Source organism: Pistacia vera, unplaced genomic scaffold, assembly GCF_008641045.1.
Source record: "Pistacia vera cultivar Batoury unplaced genomic scaffold, PisVer_v2 Contig144, whole genome shotgun sequence".
Lineage (NCBI taxonomy): Eukaryota > Viridiplantae > Streptophyta > Magnoliopsida > Sapindales > Anacardiaceae > Pistacia > Pistacia vera.
This window is the reverse complement of record NW_022195510.1, coordinates 139180-154630: the sequence shown is the minus strand read 5'-3', so window position 1 is coordinate 154630 and position 15451 is coordinate 139180. Positions and strand designations below refer to the sequence as shown.

General features: G+C 34.7%; 1 protein-coding gene across 1 annotated transcript; it reads left to right on the top strand.

Annotated features, from left to right (window-relative positions):
- The first annotated feature begins 5870 nt into the window (after nucleotides 1–5870).
- On the top strand, nucleotides 5871–10860 carry LOC116123648 (sugar transporter ERD6-like 5). Its single transcript, XM_031409399.1, has 18 exons — nucleotides 5871–6230; nucleotides 6350–6412; nucleotides 7514–7603; nucleotides 7687–7746; nucleotides 7897–7962; nucleotides 8062–8127; nucleotides 8237–8312; nucleotides 8405–8469; nucleotides 8724–8816; nucleotides 8947–9027; nucleotides 9120–9204; nucleotides 9308–9351; nucleotides 9440–9502; nucleotides 9592–9651; nucleotides 9773–9826; nucleotides 9990–10049; nucleotides 10129–10243; nucleotides 10467–10860. Exons 1-18 carry the CDS (start codon nucleotides 6063–6065, stop codon nucleotides 10589–10591), a joined length of 1434 nt encoding a protein of 477 aa, XP_031265259.1. The 5' UTR covers nucleotides 5871–6062; the 3' UTR covers nucleotides 10592–10860.
- The last annotated feature ends 4591 nt before the right edge of the window (nucleotides 10861–15451 follow it).

The window sequence follows — 15451 nt, the reverse complement described above, 5'->3', positions numbered from 1 at the left end:
ATTATTATTATTTTAATTCAAGTGAAATTAATAAAAAAAATAATAGTAAACCACTTTTTTCTCGCCAAAGGTTTGCTTTAATGACACTTTTTCTACAAAAAAAAATAAAAATTCAAAATACCACTTTTCCACCCAAAGTTTATATTTCCTCAATATCCAAAATATACTTTACTTTTTTAGTTGACATTTGGCAAGTTCTCAAGAGATAGGGTAAGAGGGGTTTTGTAGAGTAGAGACCGATGGATCGAATGTTTGTGACCGATTGATTATTCACCGTTGAAATCAACCGAAAATCATCTAAGAACAGAAAACTTAAACTTTATGATGGTCAGTAATTGACAAGAAATCAGGTATCGGACAGAGTGAGAGAGATTTTATAGAGAGGAGATCGAAGTTCAAATAGTGGTGATAGAGAGAATATTTGTCCCCAAAATCAGTTTTGAATAGTAATAAAATATTAATTTTGGATAAAAAAATAGTATTTTAAAATTTGTTTAATCAAAAAGTGTTGGGTGGGAAAAAATATACTCTAAAAAAAAAAATAAAAAAAAATACAATTTTAAAGTAGATCTGTTATTAATCAAATCAAGTATATGATTGGCTCAAATATTTGGATCCAAGGATAATTTAGACATGACATTAACAATAATAATATGATTTGATTAATCCCACAGGATTGGCCCGTTGTTGTAAAACCTAGATACCAACTACAATTAAAAGTCGAAACCCCTTTGGGAATCTGAACGGATATTCTTCATCCTGTCAAATCTACTCAAACTTCATCTTATGAAACTTTTGACTTTTGGTTGGTGAATGACTGCTCACCATTGACCATCTTTGTTTTTTGGGAACAAGCACTTCTGATTTTACAGAACTGATCAGTGAGCTTTGAATGTTTCATTTTAAAATGAAAGCTAACTATCTCGACAACTCTCATCCACCTCTCGTCGCATCACAACGAGAAATAAAGTACCATTTTCATTTTCACAACTACAGGGAAGAACCAAATTAATGAACACCATGTGTATATATATATATATATGCTTTCATTTCAACCTTGTAATAGTAATACGTGGTTATAGTTGGTTTACATTAAGCGTTTGAAGTAAACCGACTGAACAGAACCCTGTGTGTTTGATTTTTTTATCAACTTTTGAGGATTTTGTTCATCGAATGTGTTATTTATTAATCTATAATCTAAATTTATTTGACTTTTTTTTTTTTTTGGCTCCTTCATAAGTGCCAAAACATACTCATATTTTCTAAGCTCCAATTTCTAAGGAAGTTAAGGGTCCGTTTGATTCACTTTTTTGCATTTTTTAGAAAAGTTTTTTGAAAAAAGTTAAAAAAAATTGAATTGGACGGGTATTACGATGTAAGATTTAAAAATTAATAAAAATACTCCCTAGGTTTGTTTATTTACTAAACACCCCTATAATAAAACTTTAAAAGTTAACAAAAACACCCCCAACCCACCCATTGAATAATCACAGCCGGCTATCACCGCCGGCGGGTGGTCGGAGTCGTCGTATCGGCGCATAACCGGTTGGATCTTGTCGGTCGTGCGCCAATATGGCCTTTGCCAGCCAGATCCACCGGCAAAGGCCAGATCTACAGCTAGATCTGGCCATTGACGGTTAGATCTGGCCGCATTTGCTCGTCAACGACGACCAAAGATGATAGTCAATGACGACCATATGTTGGCCGTCGTTGATGTCTAGTTACAGCCAAAGATCTGGTCGTTAACGACCAGATCTTTGGCCTTAGATCTGGCCTTTTTCAGCCAGATCCACCGTGGATCTGGCCGGAAAAGTTTAGATCGGCGCACTACCAGCCAGATTCAGCCGGTAGTGCACCATTATATCAGATTCTGACCAACTTCCGGCAGTGGTGGTCGAAATCTGATATAATATGGGTTTAGGGGTGTTTTTGTAATTTTGAGAAAAAAATATTTAGGGGTATTTAATTAAATTAAAAAATTTAGGGGCTTTAAAGTAAGTTGAATAATATTGGATAATATTGTGGGATGCGTTTGGTTTATTATTTTGGGTAGGATTTTGGGAATAATATTGGATAATTAGATAGGGGAGTATTACGAGATAAAATTTAAAAATTTATGAAAAAGCCCACAAGGTTTGCTAATTTAATAAATACCCTAATATATTGAAATATTGTAAAATGACAAAAACACCCTTACCACCCGGCCACCATTGCCGGAATCTGACCGAAAAATGGAAATGGCAACACATACCTGTCGGATCTGGACTGTATTCGATCAATATGGCCTTTTTCGGCCTTATCCACCAAGGATCTGGCCGGAAAAGGCTAGATCTAAGGCCGGATGTGGCCTTTGACGGCCGGAAAAGGCCATCTTTGACAGTCAACGACAGCCATTTCTTTAGCTGTCGGTGACTGCCAGATCTGGCCATTACTGGCAATTTTTGGTGGTGTTGTGACTGTTTTGATAGATTTCGGCTACCATCAGCGGTGGTTGCCGGAATCTGGCAAGTATTGGAGGGTGAGGGTGTTTTTGTTAGTTTTTAAACTTTTTTTCTGAGGGGTATTTAATGAAATTAATAAACTTATAGGGTCTAAAAGTAATTAAAAAAATAAACTAATATTTTGGGAATAACGTGCCAAACAACATTTGAAGAATAGGATCCAGAATATGGATAAAAATAATAAGCCAAACGCACCCGTGAGTTTTTGGGCATTTTACTATTTAACTTTTTTGAGAATACTAATAATAGTATTCCCAAAAACCAACCAAATGAAGCCTAAGTATCCTAGATCTTTTTCCTGTATATCATCTTACTCTGATTAGAATTTTGTATCAAAAAGATTCAATCCAATCTAACCACTATTAGGTGGCGTGATGGTAAAATAGTAAAAAGAGGTTTCATGAGAGTTCTTGAGTTTGAGTCCCTCAAACACTAATAAATGTAGCTACTGAAACTTTTACTCGATTGACAATTTTAGGGTCTGTAGTTGAGATGTGTATAATCTGGTCTGAATACTCCTGATGATTAAAAAAAAAAGAGATTCAATCTCAATCGATATGATTGTTTGATACGGCTGTTTATATAACAACATCAGATAATTATAAGAATTAATTTGATGTTTGTATCCGATAACATTAATGTTTAAAGAAAAGAAAAGAAAAGATAGAATAAAATAAAGCATGTCTATATTTATTGATAATTAAATTGTGTAGAATACATGTTTTTATATATATTTTTGTGTTGTTAGGGGGAACACAAAGGCAAAAACAATGGGTGTGATTATTTTATTATTTTGAGTAGCATTTTTGAAATATTATTGTTAAATTGAGTTGAGTTATTATTACAAGTAAGAATTTAAAAATTAATAAAAAACACCTATAGGTTTATTAATTTAGCTAAACACTCCCAATAATAAAAGTTTATAAGTTGACAAAAACACCCCTATGCACCCATAGCTGCTAGATTTTGGCCACCATTGCTGAAATTTGGCTGGAATCTTGTTTCATTGCGCACGATCGGTGATGTGCAAATTTAATACTCGCAAGCACACGAATCACTAATAGCTAGCGATAAGTTTACTCTCATGGTCGATCTCTCGTGGAATTGCAGTGGTCTAAATTCTTAATTTATTTTCTTTAACAACTAAACTAAACAATTAATAAAATCCTAAACACTTTAACTAAAAGTTGGATGAAATTAATCTAAAATAAAACTGTCAATTAATAAAAACTAATGAATGCAATTTGTTGAATGTTAATTAAACCAATGAGAGTGAAAGTGAAGGTTTAGCTAACTTCTCAATCATGTATTGGGATATTTGGCAAATAAAACAATTAAACCCTAAATTCAGATTTTTGATTTTTCCTCTAAACCATAGAAAATTTCAATGATCATGTTTATTCTCTGTTTATAATTAACTAATTAACTTCTATGATCAAGTTGTTAACTAATTAATCATAATCTGTACTAGGAAATCACACAACTCGTGTAATAAAGCTTAATTAAGGCAAGATGATCACTAGAACCCTAATTCTCAATTTTAATTATAAAAAGTAGTTGGCCGGTCAACAAATTATAATTAATATCATGAAGAACAATTAAACAAGAAACAATCTAAAATCTTCATAAAACAAATCACCAAATACCCAATACAATCATGATAGTTAAATTAAACTCTCACGATATATTAATTGTTCATAATCAAACTCAAACCAATGAACTCAATGAATGAAAACCTAATCATATTGCAAAATAAGATGTAACTAAAAAGAAATCACCTAGGAGTTGAAGTAGATTGATCCTCTTCCTTATCTCCATTGTTGAAATCTCACAAATTCTCTCAATAAAGCAACACTCTCAAAAGCATAAAACTCTCAAATTAGGTCAAAAAGAATTCTCTCTAAAATAAATTACATGTCCTATTTATAGTTTTTCTTTGCTAAGGTTGTTTTGGGGAAAGTACAAATTCAAGTCGGAGTTGGAAAAGTTGAGAATTTTATTTTCTCTGCAATCCACGCCGTGGCGCCACATCTTCCCGCAAACCTTAAACTCTTCTGCATCGCAGCGCCTAATTCTTTATGCCGCGACATCAACTTTTTGCCGAGATAACTTTTTCACGCCGCGACATAGAAAAACCATGCCACGACGCCATCTAGTTACTTCGCATTTTTCTTCCTCTTTTCAACTTTGATTCTTGACCAATTTTGCATGATTTCTTGCAAATGCATTCCAAAAGCTCATTTACCTTCAAAATAGTAAAAACCACTTCAAAGTAACATATTCTTAAGGTAAAGGACACAAATAACAACAAAAAACAAACAAAATACTAAGACAAATATTGGTTTATCAACTGGCCAGATTTGACCAATCGTGCGCTGCTATGACCTTTTTCTGGCCAGATCTAGATCCACCAACGATTTGACCGGAAAAGGTCAAATCCAGATCCACCAACGATTTGATCGAAAAAGGCTAGATCTACGATCAGACAGTTGTCATTGACTGTCAACGACGGCCATATATTAGTCAATCTAGTCGGAAAATGTTAGATCTATGGTCGGATTTGGTCGTTGATAGCCAGATCTGGCTATCTTTGGTTGTGGATCTGGTTGGAAAAGACTATATCGACACACTACTGGTCAGATCCAGCTGATAGTGCGCCATTACGTCAGATTATAGCTACTTTCCGATGGTGGTTGTCAGAATCTGACAAATGTGGGTGAATGGGGGTGTTTTTGTCAATTTATAAAACTTTTTTTATTAGAGGTGTTTAATTAAATTAAGAAACTTATGGGGTTTTAAAATAGTTTAATATTATAAAATATAATTTTGAGAATATGAAACAAATATGCATTTTTTTCATGATAGAGATAGAGTATTTTGAAAAAAGGAATTAAACGCAGCCGTTACGTGTTGTAAAGGATAATACATAAAAAAGAAATAGAATGCCGCCCAAATCTTGACCATACATTAAATTAGTTGGATGCCAGATGTAACAAGATGCGTGACAGCGTATACGAAAAAATATAAAGAGGAAAACTAGAGAGAAGGTTCCACTTCCAAACTCCAGTCCCGAACGCAAGAACTCGAATCTATTGATTGCTCGTCCTTTTCGTGTTCCAACTCCGAAGACCCAAGTGCAGGTTCGTCTGCTATTAGTATATCTTGTCTTCTTGCTCACAGTAATAATATTTTCTGAAAATTTCAGATTGAAGAAGTGGGTACTTCACTACTACTTCACCACTTCACCATTCTTTTCAAATTATTTGATAAAATTAGTCGATTCTTGGAATCACATTCACATGTCTCTCAGTACTGTTTCCACACCATGAACTTAATTGGTTTGATGTAGTTTGACCAATCAACAATTATTAAACTTAATTAAACCACATGATCCTTCTTAAACCTTGTCGTCAATGCTCTACATCATCAATTCCTATGCATATATATATATATAATATGCGAGAAAAATTTAGCTCAACGAACTAACTCTCAAACCTCTCCTTGATTTCTCTCTCTTTTCTTTTTTCTTTCTCTGCTCTTCTCTCTTGCAGATATTCAAACATGGCGGAAGGGTTACTAACGAGTTCATTTATTATGAAAAGTGGAGTCTCCATTCATAGCTTTCATAGTGAACCGCTTCTGCCAGATGAGCCATCAGGGCCTGTCACTGTTAAGCTTATTTTCAGCAGCGTGGTTGCCGTTCTTGGCTCCTACGTTTATGGACATGCCGTAAGTTTTAATTTTATATATATATATATATATACATATTAAACTGAAAATTTATTCATTATTCCTTGCTTTTGATTACACGATTATTTCATATTGAAGATGACTTATTTGATTTGCAGGTCGGATATTCATCGCCGGCTGAGTCTGGAATCATTGAAGACCTTGGCCTGACTACTTCCCAGGTGAGTTTCAGTACTCATTTCATCTTCTTCATTTCGTTTCTTTCTTTTCTTTTTTACTTTTTTAAAAGAGTTTTTACGTACTGTACTAGTCTTTAAATGAGCCAGTTGAGTTCCTTTAATGCAAACCTTATAATATTAATTAATTAAGAGGCTTGGAGCAGGTGAGATGACACATCAATTTATTTTATAAGCATTAATATTGTACTTTATTACTGAAATAAATCAACTACTTACTAGTCAATTACATTATATATGATTATTTATTTTTTGGGATTTTCTTAAAACATTACTTTGTTTCTTACTCTTAGGTCCAGTTATTTTTTTATTTTCAAAGAAATAATTCAAGATCTTTTACTTTGAGTCTAAGCAATTCTTTTTGGCCTCGGAAATTTTATCCGGGTACTGTGATTTACTGTTATTTGATGCTGACATGCTTTTGCTTTATGCATCCTCTTTCCTCAACATTGTTAAATTATCTCCTCTTTATTTATGAATAATGATAGAAAAAAACAAGTGATGGCTGAAAATGAAGCTTTTTTCCCTATATGGGCCACTGTAGTTGACAGTATAGCATCATTTAATGTTTGTGTCCCATTCATGTGAATTATTTGATGAGATTTCTTCTTATGTTTATACGTTCACCTAACATTTTGAAAGAAAAAACAACAATGGGCTCCATTTTTGCTTGATTTGAATTGACATATTAAGCAGAGTATAAAGGTTGGTTTTGGTTGAAAATGGTCCAGGTTAAGGCCGAAATGGTCCAGTTACTTGACATTTTTATTTTCTAGTTCTCACCATATGAATGAATAGTGTAGTGTCGGTACATTACTATGGAAAAAGAAGTGTAAACTAACAAAGAATACTTGTGACATTTTACTATGTTGAACACAAAAAAAAGTCATGGCAGTGTACCGATAAACTCAAAACTCAAAGGCCATGACATGAATTGAACTTTGTTACTGGAGATGACTGTTGGCAATGCCATTCATTAATTGAACTGTTACTGTGATGTTAAGGTTAATGAAAGTTTGTTTTAAGTACAAGTTTTTTGTAAAATATTTCACAGTTACTGATTAACTATGCTTGTACATTTTTCAGTATGCAGTTTTTAGCTCAATATTGACAATAGGAGCAATGTTAGGAGCGGTGATAAGTGGGAGAATTGCCGACTTCATTGGTCGAAGATGGGTAAGTTTTCAGATCCTTGGTGATTATAAATTGTTTTTTTGCATTAATTATCAGTGATTAATATGATTGATGTTGTAACACAGGCAATGGGAATTTCAGAATTGATCTGCATAGCTGGTTGGGTTTTAATGATATTCGCTAAGGTTTCTCATCTTTCCTTTCCCACCAAAGTTCTTTACCTGGAGCAGCATTTTGAATGGCCTTGTAATTGCTATGCATGTTATGTTCTTGGAGCTTTCCTTAACAGATAAATGTGGTTTGAAAATGACAAATTTTTTAATGCTTGTTGACAGGATGCAACATGGCTAGACTTGGGAAGATTTATATTGGGATGTGGAATTGGACTTACTTCTTATTGCGTAATTATTTTTTCCAAGCTTCCTATACCATTTCAAATCTGACATATTTCTTTGATAAATTAATTAATAATGGTCTTACTGCAATCTATTGTCATCCAGGTTCCCATATATGTTGCAGAAATTTCTCCTAAGCATGTTAGAGGAGCTTTCACTGCACTAAATCCGGTACATAAATGTCCCCATTTTAGAAAATTTTGATTAATGGTTCCTTCTTCTTTATATATTTTGTTGAAGGTCAAGTCTGCTTAGGTGTTTGCATGATTCTATTTTGCAGTTGTTTATGGGTTTAGGCCAATCTTTGGCCTTTCTCTTCGGTTCTCTTGTCAACTGGCAAATCTTGGCCTTTATAGGTCACTTCTACAAGCTCTTGCATTGATTCTAATACAATGATGCCTAGGTTGTTCCAAAAACTAAATTAGTTTGTATGTGATTTTACTTGCAGGAATTGTTCCAGGAATAATACAACTTCCTTGCCTATTCTTCATTCCAGAGTCCCCCAGATGGCTGGTGAGTCTTACTTAAATTGATTTGGATATAATCATTTAGCTGAAAAATGAAATAGAATACCAAATTTTTAGTAATACTGCAGTATTTCACATCGCCTGCAAATGGTATGGAAATCTATGTTAGTTTATAAAAGTTTTGGATTATTTCAACAATGTAGATGTGTTTTCGGTTAATGACACTTGTTAAGGCCAAATTGGCATAATTTAGGTGCCATTAGTTATAGTACATCATAATATGAGTGCTATTGTCTGCAGGCAAATGTAGGTAAAATGAAAGAGTTTGAAGATTCTCTTCAGCGCCTGAGGGGACCGGATGCTGATGTTGCGCCAGAAGCCGCTGAAATCCAAGTAAAATTTAACATGTTTCATGAGTAACTTTTTCTGAGCTTCAACTCAGAGATACATTTCATAAAATTTTTGAAATTAACTCTCAGCTCAGATACAGAAATGAGACAGGAATTTGTTCTTGAATTGGCAGGAATATACAGAATATCTAAATCAGATGTCAGAAGGTGGATTTTTCAACATGTTCCAGCGGAAATATCTTTATACACTTGTTGTAAGTCTTATACTTCATTCATCCAAATCTTGCAGCAGCGGGTAATCCCTTTATTCCTTATTTGATTTATTGATGTTTCAAAACTGTTTCAGGTTGGAGTTGGCCTGATTTTTTTCCAACGATTTGGGGGACTTTATGGTTTTGTGTTCTATGCAAGCACAATTTTTAAGGATGCTGGTAAACTATGTGAATCATTTTAATTCTCCATAAGATAGATTAAAAGGAGTACTATGGAATTTATAAATATGACTACACTTCTAATTTTATTATTTTACAACAGGGTTTCCGAGCAAGATTGGTACTATAGCAGCATCTATTGTTCAGGTTAATTACAGCCTCAATATGTGTAATTCTTGTAATATGGGTTGTTGATTGATTTATACCTCAGCTATGGTTGATATTATATCTGCAGGTTATAACAACTGTTTTGGGACTTCTCTTGATAGACAAGGCTGGAAGGCGACCAATGTTACTGGTTAGAATGAACAAGAATCTTATGTTTAAGTTTGTAATGTTGATTATCAACAAATAAACAAAAAAGCTGAATTTTGCTAATGTTTGCAGATTTCTACAGTGGGATCTTGCTTGGGTTGTATCATTACAGGGTCAGCATATCTGTTCAAGGTTCGGTTTATTGCAAATATTTATACATATACCACTTTACTTCACCTCCCCTGCCTGCCAGCCTCTACTTTTTTCCTTATGGCTGTTGTTTTGGGTAATGAATCTCTGCTTTCATGAGCAGGACCTTGGCGCTCAGAGGGAGCTCACTGCCTCTTTGGCTCTTATTGGTGTATTGGTAATGAAGCTTGCCTCTGTGCATTTGTTTTCTTTGTTCACTTATAGTATATAAAGGGGAAAAATATGAGAGATGAAATTTATTTTTATGTTATTCAGGATCTCATATAATCCTGGTAGATATGTCTTTATATAAGGATTGTTTGTTTGATTCTTCAAATCAGGTGTATTTGGGACTTCTTCAACTTGGTCTAGGAGGAATACCCTGGATTATAATGTCAGAGGTAATGCATAATATTTTCTCAGCTTCTGAGACAAACAAAGCTTTAATTGGTTGTACTAAATGATGGATTTTTGTTTCAGATTTTTCCGATAAACATTAAGGGTCCAGCTGGAAGCCTTGTAGTCCTTGTCAGTTGGTTTGGATCCTGGGTTGTTTCCTACAGTTTCAGCTATATATTTGATTGGAGTCAATCAGGTGATCCTCCCTCATTGCCAACTTCTTTCTCTCACTATCACTAGATTAAACAGATCCTAGTGGTTTTGAAATTCATCAGAAACCGCATTCGAATAATTCGGAAGGGAAAGATTTTGATGAATCTCTAAACTACATGGGAAATCACTTGTTTTATGAAAGGGTACAAGTAATAGTATTATTTTGAGTTGAAGTTACTGAGTTAATTTTTTATACATTATTTCAGGAATATTCTTCATATATGGTGGCATATGTGCTGTTGGTGTTCTATTCATTGCAAAGTTGGTGCCAGAAACCAAGGGTCGAACGTTAGAAGAAATACAAGAATCAATGATGACTGGTTCCCGTTAAGAATAACTTACCAATAAGTTATACACGATACAACAACACATTAGAGATAATTGGGAGACATTGATGTGTTCTCTAATGATCAACAAAAAAAAAAAAAAAAAAAAAAGGCTCTTAGAATTACGTATGATTTTAGCTTTTTGATTCAGGTGAGATGGTTTATTCTTGGATTGTATATATCCAGCAGTTTCATTTGTTTTAATGCAGCTACGGCTCATATGATCACAATTAATGAAACCAATTTTCAGCTTTGTTTAATTTTTATATTTCAATCAGTGTTATATATATTCTGAATGAAAATACTATATCCACAACCTCTTCTCACAATACTTCTCATAACTCCGACGTAACACTTGCAATTGGTCAACTCGTAATAGTCATATTTGGTCCCACTTGACAAATTGTGACTAACAATTGCGAGCTATAAGAGAGTTTATGAGAAGAGATTGTGGATGTAGCATTACTCTTTTGAATTTCTTGTTGACCCTCAAATCTCAATTACATTTGTCCTCGAGTGCTGGAAATGTCTGGTGTCCAATTCCTGGAATTCTTCAAATATGTACTTCACTTCATCCTGGAATATTTGCTACACAAAGGCCCTACTCACCAATCAATTTAACTTTCAGTTTTGTGGACACTGGATCCTGTGATTGTGTATCGGTTCAAAGTACACATTGAGTACAGTTTTTATACTGAGAGTTGCAATTCTCTATATATTTAACAACCAACCAGAACATGTATATTACTAATCAGACTTCAATAGTGTTGAGGCGCGTTTGGGCACCAACTAATTGAACACTGTGCAGTGCTGATTGGGCAAGGAACACACGTGAATATGAATTATCAGTATGAATAAATGCAATGAGAGCTTTTAAAGTGGTTCGGATGCTAAGGTAGCAAATCCTACATCCACTGATTTGTATTAATATGGTGGGTCAGGTTGCTAAAACGGATTGACTTACAGATGATTGAAAAGTAAATACAAAGCCTTCTTTTAAGAGAGAGAGAGAGTTTTTTATGTCAAATGATCGAATCCCCTTAATGAAGGGGTCTTCCTCTTCTTATACCAAGCTGAATGCGTGTAATCATCATTAAATCCTTGGGTTGGTGTGAATGTCAGAACATAATCAGGCTTTACGTCCCATTACCCATTTCCCAAGCTGATTTTACACGATTTGGAGCAGGTAAGCGGACACGTGGAAGTTCCAGGGTGCTTGGCAGGCCTGACGTGCGCTTACCATTCTGACGGGAGCAGGCCACGTTTCGTCACGTGACTCCACGTCAACCCTTTATTTCCCGGGCATAACAAATAGCTTTGAGATTTCAGTGGGACTGTAATCTGGAGAAATGTTCCCCATAAGATATTACCAAATTCTCTCCTACCAGTCAGCTTCAAAGCCCTGGAAGATTATTTAAATTTGACTTCTGGTTGTAAGACTTCTATGTCAAAAACTTCAATCTGTGTACCTTTGCAGTACATCATTTCACCCAAAAATAGTGACTAGTGATGTTATTTTACGTTTATTAATTATTTTGAACTAATTCCTACTACATATTAATTAATTTATCCTGGAAATTACATCAATATGGAACTATATTACTCTAGAGAAGCACCCACTATCTTTTCTCTCTCTTTGACAGGCCGTTAATTAATTTAGACTCAGTCAGTTATCCATTTTAATGGAGAGTAAATGACTTGTTCCCACAAAAAAAGTTTAAAAATACCACTTTTTCACCTAAAGCTTATATTCTGACCAATCGTTGGCTGATTCTAGCATCATTGCAACTCTAAGCCACCACCATTCTCTTCTCTGATCATCACTCGCCAAAACCCCTCAAACCTTGCTCCCGCCAATCGAGTGTTTTGTGTAATGTGCATCTGTCCCTCCCAAGTTAGATTTTGATCAATCTCGACCAACAAAATCTAGCCTGCCACCTCCAAAAGACTCACCGATATCCCCTCTTCAAAAACCCCAACAACTTGGACCAAGTTTTCTCTCCGTTGTCTGCCGAATCGGAAAGTGCATTCTGGATAGTAAACAAAATATAAACTTTGGATGGAAAAGTGGTATTTTGAAACTTTTTGGGTGGAAAGATGTCATAAAGGCAAACCTTTTACTCTTTAACCTGGGGGGGGCGGGGCGGCGGCGGCGGTGGGGAACTTATGGGCACATCATCCACAAGAATTAATTTTGAAGAATAAATGCACCTAGATTGGTGATCTTACAATAAATTCAGAAGGATGATTGTTTTGGCTACAGTAATTTAAGGAACATTCTTGATGTATGCTGCAATTGGATGTTAATTTCTTATAAGACTGCACAAAACCAAAATTTTAACTTCATCAATTGTATTGCATTCTTACTCCGAAAATTGTCTATCCAATTGAGTTATCAATGCTCATAAATTATTCCAGACTCATCCTTATAATATTCCAGGATACGAGAATTGTATCTCAATTATCAAGCAACCTATCTAAAATCAATATTCAAAAGAAAAGGTTAAGTTTTTTCTTGATTAACATTTCAAGCTCTCAAATCGTTATTTGCAGGCGGGTAAACATATAGTTCTTTCTCTATGATGGGGGACACCAACACTATTTATTAGCAAACAGTGATGAAGTTGGATATTGAACAGCTCTCATTTCGCAAATGATTTGGGCTTGGATATAAGTCTCTTCATCCACCTTATCCCACCGACCATTTGAGCCTAGATCCCTCAAATTATGATGGGCTTATTATGAGGCTTGGTCAAAAACTTAAAGCCCACTCAGGTTTTTCAGATTTTTAAATGGTTATAAAACGAACATCATCTTATAACATTTTGTCACTTTACATCATAGGATCATAACAATATTCATAAGCTAATTTTTTTTTTTCGTTATAGAAAACAAAAATATGTTATTGATAATAAAAGAGAGTTACAATAAAAGAACCCAGTGTTACAATAGCAAAATTAAGAAAGGTATGTAAAAGGGTTGATTAAACACACTCGACATTTATGGTGTATAACCAATCATTTCGCATAACATATATTAACTTTAATAATAGGGTGCGTTTGGTTCAGGGAATGTCGTATTACTGGAAATGTTATATTAATGGAAAAATAAATTATCTTGAAGATTGTTGGGAATGTTTAGGGAAATGTGTTTGGTTGATTGGAATAAATTGGTCAGTATGTTATATTTATATGTTTGGTTGGAACGAATAAATTGATTGGTATGTCATATAGATTACTAAATTGCCCTCATTTTTAAATATTAATATAATATTATTTTTTGAATAATTTCTTTTAACCCCCTACATTTGAGATTTTGCTAAAACACCAAAGCCATATAAAAGTTTAGTTTGTAACAAAATCATCATCATCCACCCTAAGCCACTATCAACCGCCGACAGTCGCCATAATGGCACACGACCGGCTGGATTTGGTAGACCGTGCACTAATATGGTTGTTTTTGGCCAGATCAATGGCTGTTAACGGCTAGATCTATGACCATAATAGATCTGGTTTTTAACAGCCATGGATCTCATGTTTTTAATAGTTAAGAGTAAAATTGTAACAAAATTAAGATTACCAAGTAATCTTGAAATACCTAAGAAAATGGAGATAATCAGATTATCACCTATATAACCAACAGTAATTACTATAGGTGCGTTTGGTTAGGGCTATAGGAAGATAACATTGGCAATCTATCTTTTCTTCATGACATTCCCATGTTTGGCTATCAAGTAATAAAATATTTCGGTAATATTGCAAAGCCAATAGTGTTTACTATAAGTGATATAGGGGGTAATCAGATTACCATCTCAGGGGGTGTTAATAAAAGATTATTGGGGTAATCCACTACTCATACTAATTTTACCCTTAATTAAAAAACGTTTAGGATACAAATACCCTCATATGTCTACTAAATAACAATTAGCCCAACTGTGTAAAATGACGTCTATAACCTCATAAATTATTTTTTTGGACAGAAATGCCCCTCACTATTTATATGAATACCACCTAAAAACCCTAGCCACTATAGTCGATTGCCGGTTGTGGGCCACCATTGGTAGTCATCGAAATGGCGTGTGACCGGTTGGATCTGGTCGACCGTTTTCGATCAGATCGAAGGCTAGAAACGGCTAGATGGCCCGACTAGATCTATTCTGGTTGTTTCCGGCCAGATCCATGGTCGTTAATGGCCACAATTTAGCCGTTAACGGCCATAATAGATTTGACTATTTTCAGCCAGATTCATGACCATTTGGTCGTTTTCGACCTTTGCTCTGGCTGGAAACGGCTAGCCAGATTTGGCTGGTCGTGCGCTGTTACGATGATTATCGGCAACGGTCGATAGTGGTGGCCAACGACTGGCTGGCGTCTGTAGTGGTTGGGGGTATTTTGTTAAAATATAAACTTTTGTTGTTGGGGCTGTTTTATCTGTCAATATGTGAGTTCTTGTGAAGGTAATAGATACTATCATCGGTTGTTACTCCACATTGACTATAATGAACGTCCATATATAGTAGTTTTGAGATTCTCTGATGGGTGTTAATGCAAACATTCGAGCTCAAATTGATTTTCAACCTGACCATACATTGCTTGATGTCCTCAAACTAGCTTTTTAGGTTGAATCACAAATAAAGAAAATAAGAATTCATCTTTAGAAAACACACGCCTCACCAATTATGGAGGAAAACAAGACGCCTAAGGCATTTCCTGAAGAAATTATTAAAGCCAACAAAGATCATGAGATGGTACTAATTGAATATCACACATCAAAAGAGATTGAGAAGGAAGCCGACATGGAAGCTAAGCAAGTTGTCCAAGAAGAGAAGGTTGAGCAAGAAGAGAAGATTGAGCATGAAAAGTATA

What these genes read in the sequence shown, in the direction of transcription:
- LOC116123648 (XM_031409399.1), top strand. Translation starts at nt 6,063, where the DNA reads ATGGCGGAAGGGTTACTAACGAGTTCATTTATTATGAAAAGTGGAGTC. An exon ending in CCTACGTTTATGGACATGCC is followed by an intron (nt 6,231 to 6,349) that starts GTAAGTTTTAAT and finishes TTTGATTTGCAG; the next exon opens with GTCGGATATTCATCGCCGGC. An exon ending in GGTCAGCATATCTGTTCAAG is followed by an intron (nt 9,652 to 9,772) that starts GTTCGGTTTATT and finishes TTTCATGAGCAG; the next exon opens with GACCTTGGCGCTCAGAGGGA.